The 12,485-nt window shown below is 37.4% G+C and overlaps 1 protein-coding gene across 1 annotated transcript in view; it reads left to right on the top strand.

Annotated features, from left to right (window-relative positions):
* Nucleotides 1–12,485, top strand: part of TTBK2 (tau tubulin kinase 2) — a gene marked incomplete at its 3' end in the record, with an annotated part of 70,414 nt that overhangs the window by 34,483 nt on the left and 23,446 nt on the right. Inside the window, exons 6-9 of the mRNA XM_083350570.1 lie at nucleotides 4,441–4,545; nucleotides 7,739–7,804; nucleotides 9,568–9,660; nucleotides 11,955–12,080. Coding sequence (XP_083206696.1) covers nucleotides 4,441–4,545; nucleotides 7,739–7,804; nucleotides 9,568–9,660; nucleotides 11,955–12,080 — 390 coding nt within the window. The remainder of the gene's footprint in view (nucleotides 1–4,440; nucleotides 4,546–7,738; nucleotides 7,805–9,567; nucleotides 9,661–11,954; nucleotides 12,081–12,485) is intronic.

Genomic DNA, 12,485 nt, shown 5'->3' with positions numbered 1-12,485 from the left:
ACATCTTTCAAATAGTTAGTACCATCTCTGCGCCATTCTGGACACAAAAAGAGACCTTACCTAGCAAAAACAGATAATTCAACAGGCCTCATGACTCTTAGCAGCCTTCAGGCCAGATGATCAGTACCATGGCCAGATTCTATTCCTCTCTATTGATGCCCTAGCTCTAACCCTTTCCTGAATTGCATATCCTTGAGATCTCTGAAAGGCCTAGTTCTGAAGGTGGATAATTTTGTCGTGGCTGTCTCTATTCGGGAGGAGGGACATAGGTCTCTCCGTACAGGTCCAGCTGAGCATAGTCGTCAGTGTCAGGGAATAGAGTGCACACACTATAGACCTTATATGGAAAAAAGCCCAAGACAGCACAAACATTTTGGGGCTGTATACAGTATGAGATCTGTGAGCAAGGTCCAGACCTTCCTGAAATACCATTTCATCATCATCTGGCTAAACCAATTTGTGCCTAGACAGAATTTTCATGACTAAGATCATACATTTGTTATTTTATTAGGTAGGGGGTTATCCTCTCTTTTGTCCCAGGCCTAAGATCCTATTGTAGAAAGTTTGGCACAAGGCACATGCCAACTGAGCCATTATGGCAGGGGTCCCCAACCCCTGCTCTGCGAGACCAAGTAGCTTTGGGTGTATAGAGCTGCAGCTTCTGGGACCTTAACATCTTTAGTTCTGGATGGGGTTGTACTGCCCCAGACAGACCCTGGGTGTTCTGAACTGTTTGATGAGCCGATGGCAGTTGTAGCTAGAAGAGGTTTGTGAAACTTTGTGTTGTGTGCCAGTTATGCCCTTTCATGGATCAATCGCTCAAGTTCTGGTCATCTCACGGATGGACTATTGCAATGTGCTGATGGATAAGATGGCCAAGAGACAGGACATGAACTTTCATCATCAAGAATTGTCCAAGGACAGATGACACTTTCCCAAATTGTCTTCCAAGTTATAGCTATATCTTTGACAAGACTGATGCTGGTCAAAGTCGAACACTTTTAAGTTATAAAATAGGAAATTAAAAAGGAGCTCTGCGTGTAAGCAGGAACTATGTGCATGTAGAGCATTTCCATTGTATAGAGTGCCAGTTTGTTTACTGCTGTTTTGCCTGACGCTTCTCTTGTTTTGTTTTTTTTTGGGTTTTTTTTAATCCCATTTATATCCCACCCTTCTCCGAAGACTCAGGGCAGCTTACAATCTAAAGCACAAATCAATGTGCTTAGCAATAGCCTTCATTCTATGTATAAGCCTGCTTATGAGGGTTTTTCCCAAGCGGCATTTTTACAAAGTCAGCTTATTGCCCCCAACAATCTGGGTCCTCATTTTACCTACCTTGGAAGGATGGAAGGCTGAGTCAACCTTGAGCCTGGTGGGACTTGAACCTGCACTAATTGCAGGCCGCTGATGTTACTTAAGGAGGCATTAGCCCACTGCTCCAACAAGGCTTTTGTTGTCTTTTCTTAATTGAAAATCTTTCTGAAAAAGCTCCAAGACAATTTTTTGTAATTCGGCTTACTAATTTAGATAACTTACCTGCTTACATTGGAGCAGTTGGAGAAATCATGTTGATGTGTATCTCTAATTAGCTGTGATGGAATTGGGAAATTTATGAAAAATTTGATTCAGTCTATATTAAAACTCTTTTCCTGCACTCTTTAACTGGGTAAAATGATGCATCATAGGGCGACTTTTTAAAGCAAGGTACCTCAAATGGACTAACTTAGAGAATGTGTCCAAAATCCAGGATGCAAGACTCCTGTGGAATTGAAATTTGGCAAAATTTATAAAACATGTTATGACACAAAAATGATCAGGGCTTTTTTTCTCATAGAACGCTCAGAACGGCGTTCCGGCACCTTTTTTTTTGCAAAAAAAAGCTCCCTCTATTGGCTTTAGGAACTTCAACTCCCAGAAATCCTGAGCCAGCCACACTGAGGGAAAAAAGAGAGGTTTCCAAGCTGAGCCATGCGGGCTAAGGAATTCTGGGAGTTGAAGTCCTTGAGTCATAAAAGAGCCAAGGTTGCCTACTCTGCACTAGAGGGGAGTATTAAAATTATTTACAAAGTTACTTCTTTAGGAACTAAACTTTTAGAATCTAAAACAGCTAATTCAAAAAAGCCAACAGGAAAGAACTTCACATTTTTCATCTGCTTCTGTCTTTTGGAAGGTAAAATTAGATAACAAAATAATCTATTTCCTATGTTGACATCTCTGCAATGAAATCAATAAAGGTAACAGGAAAGAAATGAGAAACATTTTTCTCAATGTAATATGTCTAATTTAGCTGATGCTAGAAAAAAATAGTATCTTTTGTACACTCTTGAAAACTATTTTGAATCTATAACCATCTATTACAACTAAACCACTTTAAATTAAACAATTCTTAAGAATGAAATATTCTTAATTTGGACTTTACTTTTACTGTTTGGACTGTTGTGTGTTTTGAAAAATAGATTATTTAGAATCTAGTGATGTTGCACTTCAGTCTTTAAATAATTAATAATTATCAATATATGATGTTTTCCATGGTGAGCTTAACATCAATAACAACATTTATTAAAAAGGTTAAAATAATTTATGGTGGTATTATCTGTACATTAAAATTTTGTTTAGTCACAATCTTTCACTTTTCATATTCTGGACAAACAGTGGTCATATATCCTAACAAAAGATATTACATATGTGCATAAGTGTAGTCAGTAGCATATGCCTTTTTAAAAATATCAAACATGCAAAGAAAAAAAATAAGTCCAAACTATCTCTATTACATCCAGAAATGCCAACTTTGCAATCAATATTTTTCATCCATAACTATGGCACCCTAAGGATACCTGCTTACATGCAAATGCTTCTCTGGGATAAGTAACGCAGCAGGGATTGCTTTTTCCTTCCAGTAATACCAAACATGGCCTTGAGAATTCCAATGTTTGTTACAAATTTTTCTGGATGTGGTTGGAAAGAGGCTGTTTGGCACCGGAGACCACTGCCAGGAGGTACACAGCTCTGGGTTGGGGTTCAGAGCAGCTCCAGATGGGGGCTCAGCATGTGGCAACTGCAGGGAGGGGAATCCCCTTGGCGGCTGTGGGGAGGGGAATCCCCACGGCATGTGGCTCTGAGCTGCAGGGGCAGGGGTGCAAAGGACGGGCAGCGACGCCATAGCAAGACACCGGCATCGCTGCCAGTGACAGCACCTCTGAGGTCCGGCACCTTTTTTTTAGGAAAAAAAGCACTGAAAATGATCATAAAACAGTTTATGACATAATACACAATGTGGTAAAACATTTTCCATACTGATTGTTGGCTGTGCTGTTCAGCATGAACTTTTGTCAAGGCAGATACATCTCTGAATGTATTCCAACTTTTCAAGTGAAAGCGGAACATTACACATTCTGTAATTGTTGAAGGCATTGAGGAATCTGCTAAGAAAATATATCTCGATGGATGACCCAACAGATTATGGGATGTCTAATAAATCTATGAAATTATTGTACTGTGTATTGTTTCCTTCTGTGCTGATTGTGGCTATTGGGAACAAAGATTCTGAGAGGAGAGAGAAACAGTTCTCTATGATCTCCCCCAAGAAATAGGATAACATATCTCTCCTTTATTTTATTTCTTCTACTGAATTATTTCTGGCTTGTCATTCTGAAACTGGAAAACGGTATATCTCCTCCCACAGGAAACAACTTTAGAATTAAGAATCCTTTCTAGCCTTTGTCTTTGGATCCCATGAGGATAGATAAATGCTGTAACCCTATCAATAGATCATTCCCACTTTTCCTCAAGCTGGGAGGAAATTCTGGATCCAATATTGCACAATTAATTTTCTCTGTATAATAGAGGACTAATCATTCTTTCTAACCAGTGAGTCCTCCTGAATACCTTCCTTCCAAACAACAATAGAATTATGGTATCCGAACAATTGCATTTTTTAAAAAATATAACAGAGTGAGCGCCTGTTACTCGTCCCAGCTTCTGCCAACCTAGCAGTTTGAAATCAAGTAAAAATGCAAGTAGAAAAATAGGGACCACTACGGTGGGAAGGTAACAGCATTCCGTGTGCCTTTGGTGTCTAGTCATGGCGGCCACATGACCACGGAGACGTCCTCGGACAAGCACTGGCTCTTCGGCTTTGAAACGGAGATGAGCACCGGCCCCTAGAGTCGGAAACGACTAGCATGCATGTGTGTGGGGAACCTTTACATTTACCTTTATGTGGAGGAATGTTGTCCATAGGGTCGCGATGGGTCGGACACGACTTCGCAGCTAACAACAACATCCTATTAATACAGAAGCAACAGCAATAATCTGTGATTTCAATATCCAATCAGTTCACCAACTATTTTTCTAAATAAGTACAACTGAAATATATGAAATGAAAGCTGATGTTACATTGTTTCATTGCTACATTATAAACTTTTTTCTTTTTCTTTTTAGTCTAATTTTGCTATGGGACGTTTTCCTAGTACTTGGAGGAAGTGTTATATGCTGGATTTTGGCTTGGCACGTCAGTTTACAAACTCATGTGGGGATGTCAGACCAGTAAGGAATTTTAATCAGTTTCAAAATAAATAATACCTAATTCAATGTGATAATATGACTAACAGTATGAATTATTGAATGAATCCATTTTTCAGGATGGTTTTAAAAAAGTTTATAGTATATAATTTTGGCAGTACTGTAAAGAAAAAAAATGCAATCATATTCTAGTTTTATCCTCAGGTATTGTCATTCTGTGGAGTCTTAAGTGATGCTTAAGAAAACAATCAAAACTTAGCTTCTGAATACTTTGTTTAGGAGGAGAAACAGATTTCACCTGATAAATATTTAAAATACATGTATTTTTATTACATAGGGTTTTAAAACAAAATTGGTACCGGTTTTACAAGGTTTTGGCATCCATTTCAATTTGTGGATACCAAGGATAGGGTTCTTTGGAGCATGAGGTTAGCGACCTGTGAGCTGACTATCTGCTCTACCTATGATTTTCATCAGCTACAAATTGTATTGTGAATGCAGTTTTCCATCTTCAGTTAATTTCCATGCAGGCAGTTAATTTCAGTTAATTTCCATGCAGTCTTTATCAGAATCTTGGACAAACATTAATTCAAAAGTTGTCATCTTTAAAGTCATCTGGATAACAGGGGCACTGCCTTCTCTCAATAAGATCTGTTAGGAGGGGCTTGTTACAAGTGGCCTTGATCAGAGACTGCCATCTTAGGAACCATATAAGAATGCATCTGTCAGTTGCCACCCCCCAATATCTAAGCAGCGCCTTCCCTACTGGTGATTAGAAAGCCGCTAAAAACTTGTTTGTTCTTTAAAGATAAAAAGACTGCACTGTTTTAATTGCCTCTTGGTCCTGTTCCATAAAAATATTTGTAACTGTTGCTTTTTAAGATTTAATGTAAATATTAATCCCAGCTACGAATTGAAATGTTGATGCCATTCAGAGTTGCTAAATTAGATTATATAATATTACTATTTTGCTGATACACAATGCTACCAACCAATAATTAAAGTTTTAAAGAAATGTTAATAGTAATGTTCCTGAAGTCCAATATTCTTAAATATTTCTTTAAAAAATATTACAATTGCTTGCATCAATTCTGGCTACCTCCATTAAGATTTTGTGGGTGGAAGTGTCAAACAGTTTGAAAAAAACATTGCCAGCATATTGTGGATTCTGTGATGCAATAGATGTTCAGCTGCAAGCCCAGTTTGCATCTTAAGATGTTAAATGTTTCTGAGTATCAAATTTTGTCTGCCAAATCTTCAAGCAATTATAGCAAGCATTTGATCAGAATGAACCAATTGGACATAATTTTGTAATATTGTGCTTCCATTTTATTTATCTTTGTAGCTGTAGAAATTTTGATGTGTATTATATGTACTTTTCAAAAATAAAGAGACTACTCTGCTAAATGTAACCCCGATTAAAAGTGCGGTTGGTAACTGTGGCTGGCAAATCTGCCAGTGCAAAAAATTTATCTTCAGAATTGATAAATACTGTATACCAACCCTGGCAACTCTTAAGATGTATGGATTTCGATTCCCAGTATTCCCAACACTCGGAGTTGGAGTCCATATATCTAAACATTGCCAAGATTGAGAAACACTATTGTATACCATTATGTAGGCCTAAACCTGACCTCTTATGCATGTCCAGTTGGAGTCATTTTAGGTGTCTATTTTGGGATTCCACCTCCCAGACTTCATCAGTAAACATAGAAGTCCCCCGTTACTAGCATGGAGGGAAGAGGCCCCTAGGAGCTATTCTGTTGAGAGCTTTTGTCACCTCTGTATCAGACCTGGTAACAAATTTCATCCACAAAATACCCTAATACTGGACTTTGCTGTGTAAAAAAAGGAAAGTGGCCAAACAGTAGAATAAAATCTGATTAAATAAAACCATTTTAAGTTACTTAAACTATGATCACGTTACATATGTCTGTCTTTTTAAATCCAACTTACAGTAGTGGCCAAAATTGTGGAAACTTTTTGGGAAAAGCGTACAGTAGAAATGCCACCTTTGGTTAAGTTTCCACCAGTTTTTCTTCTAATTTCTGTAGAACTGTAGCCTTGTTCACTTAATAATACTATTTTACATTGCTTTCTGGGCAACCAGTCAACTCTTTGCACCATTACTTTAATTTTATTACATTTTACAAGCTCACTTAATGAAAAAAAACAAAAACCCAACCAACTTGACAGCGATCACATAACACACTGACAAATGTTCTCTCAGCTTCAATACATCACATCAATAACTGAATCCTGCTGTGATCTGATTGGCCCATTGCCAGAACAAGATGACACCTGATTGGCTCTCTAAACACTCATGCTGATTGGCTACAATCAGATGATGGAAAGCTACCCAATATCAACCTAAGCAAGTTGTGCTTCCTTTTTCTGGTTATTTGGCTATAACTTTTCATAGAATACAGTACAGATAATTGAACAAACTATGTCGCATTACATTCTTGATTAAATTATCTTTCCATGGATATATAATTTTACGGTACTACTAAAAAAAAGTGGTATTATTAGCCATCAAACCTCAAAAATATACTTTTCCCAAAAGCTTTCCACAATTTTGGCCACTTCTGTATATTAAGAGATAGTCCTTTACTAGTTGCTTACCAATGCTCAAAGTTACGACCAATTTGAAAAAAGGGACTTACAGCCCCAAATTAAAGTTCTGAAGGTCAGCCCCCCCCTCCACAGTCACATGACTGAACTTTGGGCACTCAGCAACATGGTTGCATTTGCAGTGTCCTGTGATCACCTGATTATGTTTTACAATAACTTTGCTTAAAAACAGCATTTCCAATTTTTGGCATAACCAGGGCCATATTGAACCATTACTTCTCTAAATGATCATGGTATTACCTTAAAAACCACAGCATTCACTTAACGACCACCATTAGTGCTTTATGAATGCCACAGCTGCTTTACAAATGCCATGTTCACTTAACAAATGCCGCAAAAAAAGGTCATAACATTTATAATCATTACAACATACAACTGTAATGGGCAAACTCCATTATGGTCATATGTCAAGGACTACCTTGCAGCAGAATCATTACAGTGTATTAAAGGAGTGCATTATCGGCAGGAGAAAAATAGATAATCAAAATTGTTTGTAGCATCTTTTTTCTATAAATAGTCGATATTTACTGACTTAATCTGAAATATGGACTTTTTTCCACCCTCTCCCTTCTTACATTGATAGCCCCGAGCCGTTGCCGGTTTTAGAGGTACAGTGCGGTATGCATCAGTCAATGCTCACCGAAATAGAGTGAGTATGACCATTAACATTAGCCTGAATATTTAATAACTGAAAATTATGCTTGGTGTCTACCACAGTTCCACCCTTTTCTATATTTTTAAGGCTGCTATATAAAAGTTGAAACATAACTGACATGGCCTGAACTTGTCCTACTATTGCCATATTTTATGCTGAAATCCATAGTTTATTAACAGAAGTTTAGATTAATCATTGCTGGTTAAGGTGCATAAATTGAATATATTTTCAGCATTTGGAATCTATCAACTTATAAAGATCTGTGAGATTTTATGTACATGAAGGGTTGTGAAAAGAATTATTATAAAATATTGAAAAAACACATTTTGCCCCAACACAGCTCTGGGTTGCTAATATGTCTAAACTACCAAAAATATTTGTGTTCTTATTTATTAATTTGCTTATTTTTGTTGTGGGGCAAGGATGAAGAATTTCAGCAATATTTTTTTTGCCACTGTTTTATTCATGAGATTAATTTCAAGGTCTTTCCCACTCCTTTTTGTCAACCCTGTTTTATGTATGTATTTTTAAAAATTTCTTTGATGCATTGTGTATATATAAATACATAAATTAAAAATAAAAATAAATCTAAAAAAGTAAAAATAGAGATTGATCAGGATACTCTGGACTCAGCATCACTATGAAAAATATACTGGAAATCCAGTAGAAGCATTCCATCACTCTCAGTCCTAATTTTTCAGTGCCTGTTGCAGCCATTTCCTCATGAAGAGTCTGAAATCTGATGATGTTCTACCTACTGAAGCTGAGAGGAACATTCACAGATGAACAACATGGAACAAATGTATAGGGGATTCGTTAGGACAGCACTAACTGCTTTGCTATCTGGTTTGTTTCAACCACCATACTATTAGGGAATATTGGCAGCTGTTCTTGATAATAACATTACCCTGCATACACTGAAACATGTGGTTTTCCTCATATTTTCAATGGAAGATTGAAATTGGATTCCTATGAAACTCAAGGCATGTCCTCTGGAACCTGATAGATAATTTTAGTAAATTATCTTGAAATCTACAAGATCTCTTCTATTACCTCCATTGTACCAGTGTCTTGGTACTGTCTGGATCTGAGCAGATAGGATTAACATTTCAATCTGTCAGTGAGTGATTCTGGCCTATCCTCACTTCAATTAGATCAGACTTTTCTTTCATCTCGTGATCCATCACTTTGTAGTGATAGAAGTTAACACAGGTTATATGAAATAAGTTGCTATGCTGAGTTGTTGCTCTAGGCCTGTAAATTCAACAAAACCCAACTAATACATGAAGATGGACACAACCATCATTTTTAAGTCATATGTGTATTCACTTAACTGTTTTAGCTTCCACTCCTCAGATGGCTGTTCATGTATGCTTGGTGCTTCCAGAATTCTGCATCAATCTCTTAGGAAACTGGAGAAAGGTGGGAATCATACTCACAAGCTTAGTGCAGCATCAAACAAATCTTGAAGATAGTTACAACGTCTGTACTAGTATGCCCAAATCTGAATGATGGATGGCTGTTCAAAGAACTACTAAAATAACTAGCTTGTTTTTCTTTCAGGCCTGATGAATCCCTCTTTGCATAGCTTGTGTACCATTATTGCAGTGGCATTAAAATTTCTTTATGTGTATCATTACTCACATATTTAAATAAGCAATATTCTTAGCGATACAGTTGGTATTCTACCACTGGATTATATTGGATAGGTGTGCAAAATAAAGAAGATCAACATGCAGTCTTCTTTATTTCTATAGGAGATGGGACGTCATGATGATCTTTGGTCTTTGTTTTACATGTTGGTGGAGTTCGTTGTTGGACAACTGCCCTGGAGGAAAATTAAAGACAAGGTTTGTTCAGAAATGTAGCAGTTGACATATCTTGAGGTTTAACTGTGAGACTTAATTTAAGATACCTGATAAGGTATTTGATATTTAATAGCACACATCATAGGTTATTTTCATTGGAACTTCATGTAGTGGATAAATTCATCCTTCTGACTATACCTAAGATCCTATCCCCATTAAAAAAAACCTTAATGTTGACAGCAATATGGGTGATAGTGGTGGAATTACCAGATTTTATCTAGGAAGATAAGGATTAAATACTGATTGTTGACAATTGTATTAGGGCTAGGAAAAGTTGGCTTGAAAATCCTATGTTGCCCAATTCTGTATTCAAACATAAACAGTGATACGTAGTAATGTTATTTTGTACAACATCTTTTAAAAATTACAGTATAAAGGGTAAAGGGCTCTACATATGTTAAATAATCAAATCTAACTGCAAGGTAGGTTTAATTTCAGTTCATTTAGTTCATTATATTTCAGTTTTTGCAGTGTTGGAGAATTGCAAACTAGATCTGAACCTGTAAATTTGGAAGTATTCAATTTTTTTCTTTACCTGATTTACAGGTAGTCCTCAAGTTGCAAGTGTAATGGAGCCTGCCGATTATGATCAAAAGTTGGGATGAACATTAAATGAACCATCTCACTTAACAACGCCCCCATCCCTGCTGTGCCCAGTGCAATTGTTAAACAAGCACATCAGTCATTAAATGAAGCATGGAATACCTTGGGGGAGGGAGATCTTGAGAGGCCTAGTACAGGCACAAACCCACCCCCTGAAAAATCCAGTGCTTCACTTCCCACCTCTTGGGGTCCCACAGTTACTTGAGCGTCCTCCCTTCCCCATCACTTACCTTTTGAAGATCTCCAGAGCTCAAGAGGTCAGGGTAAGAAAGGAGAACAGGCTGTTCTGTTGCTGGGCCAAATGGCACAATCTCACAAGTGGCCATCTTTTTCTGAGCATAGCCACAAGCTACTTCAATCCATAAAGCAGATCGATCTACTGGCTTGGAAAATGACAGCTGCTTATGGGATCTAAGCAACAGAGACCAAAGCTAAGCTCTCTGTAAGTGATGAGGTCTGTTTTGCTCTGCCGGCATTAGCAAACTCTTAGGGATCCAAGCCTTAATTCACTGACAAAGATAGCTGGCTCCCCTCTCTGCTCTGTGCAATGCTAGAAAGCACATCGTGGGAAAGGAAAATGGCGAATTAAGTCTTGGACCCCAAAGAGCTTATTAATGCCAGTGAAGCAAAATGGACCTCTCCGCTTGCAGAGAGATTAGCTTTTCTTTGCAAAGCAAATGTCTCTATTGCTTGGATCTAGCAAGCAGCTGTCATTTTCCAAGCCGGCACTTCCAGCTATACTGCACAGCCACAAACTGCTTTGTTGCTGGATGGCACTGGTCACTGGGTCGAAGATGTTTGTGACTGTGCTCAGAAAAAGATGGTCACTTGTGGGAGTGTGCCATGTAGCCCAGAAATGGAGCAGTTTGTCCTCCTTCTGTATCCTGACCTCCCGAACTCTGGAGAACATCGGAAGGCAAGTAAGTGATTGGTGACTGAGGTGGGGAGGAGCATGTGGAAACTGAAGGGGTAGCAAAACAAGCCCAGTGCCTGTGGGGCCCTGGCAGGGTAGATTTAGGGGGGAAATGGGGGTCGTTGCAGCATCTCTGGGGTCAGTTGTAAAGGTGAATGACCACGGAGATGCTGTAGCTGTCTTAATTTTGAAACTGGGTTGTACGTACCTTTTGATGAATCTCTTGTAACTTCAAACAAGTTGTAAGTTGAGGATTATATGCTTGGAAGGCCATATCAAAATAGAATATTGTGTACTGTAATAGTAGCAGTATTTGCTATTTATATCTAAACATAATCCAAGGGAAGCAATACATACAAAATGATTGTTATGACCTTTGATTAAATTATCCTGAGACAGGAAACATAAAAACTGTAGCATATACCATAAAACAGATTTAAGGAGCACACACATATATACCCTATTTTAATCAACATCACAATCTGGGGGATAAAAACGGAAAAAAAATGGAGTATAAGTTAGGTATGACAGAGTCCTGCTCTCTTTGTGTTACTTTCCCTCTTCCCAAATGTTAAGTGCAATCATCAAAAGTTTGAACATTCCAGACTTTAGTATAGAAATAAAAAAGACAAAACCTATTACCACACATATAAGTTCCAAGTAATATAATCTTAATTCTAATGTATATAAAATTGTAAGTAACTAATTATTTTTTGTTCAGATAGAAGGTATGGTAACTGTTTAACTTGTCTGTTTCTAGGAGCAAGTAGGCTCTATAAAAGAGAGGTATGATCACCGGCTGATGCTGAAACATCTCCCTCAAGAATTTAACATCTTTTTAGATCACATTTCTTCTTTAGACTATTTTACTAAACCTGACTACCAGGTATTTATTTCTGCAAATGACTTGCAAATGTTCCTTCCTTATTATTATTTTAGTTATACTGACGATGTAAGCCTTCATTACTTACGTTGAGGATTTTTTGTGTTCCAATCTGCATTTTAGAACCATATTAAATTCATGGTATATTAAATGTGTTTGCCATTCCTGGTTGATTATATTTGAATATTGGCTTTCAATTTTTATATTTTATATTTCTTTTTTTAACTTTTTGTAACTGCTTTGAAAGCTTTTCCATTTAACTCAGAGTATAAATCTATAATCAGTAATCCAGCCGCAAAGTATATTATCATAAGTAAATTTGATTTATAACTAACTGAGTGAGTAGTACTATTTAACTGGCAACTATTTAACTTGTCTGCTTCTAGGAGCAAGTAGGTTCTATAAAAG

This window comes from Vipera ursinii (genome assembly GCF_947247035.1).
Source record: "Vipera ursinii genome assembly, chromosome: 1".
Classification (NCBI taxonomy): Eukaryota; Metazoa; Chordata; class Lepidosauria; order Squamata; family Viperidae; genus Vipera; species Vipera ursinii.
The sequence above is the reverse complement of the archived record's forward strand: the minus strand, read 5'-3'. Positions and strand labels throughout refer to the sequence as shown.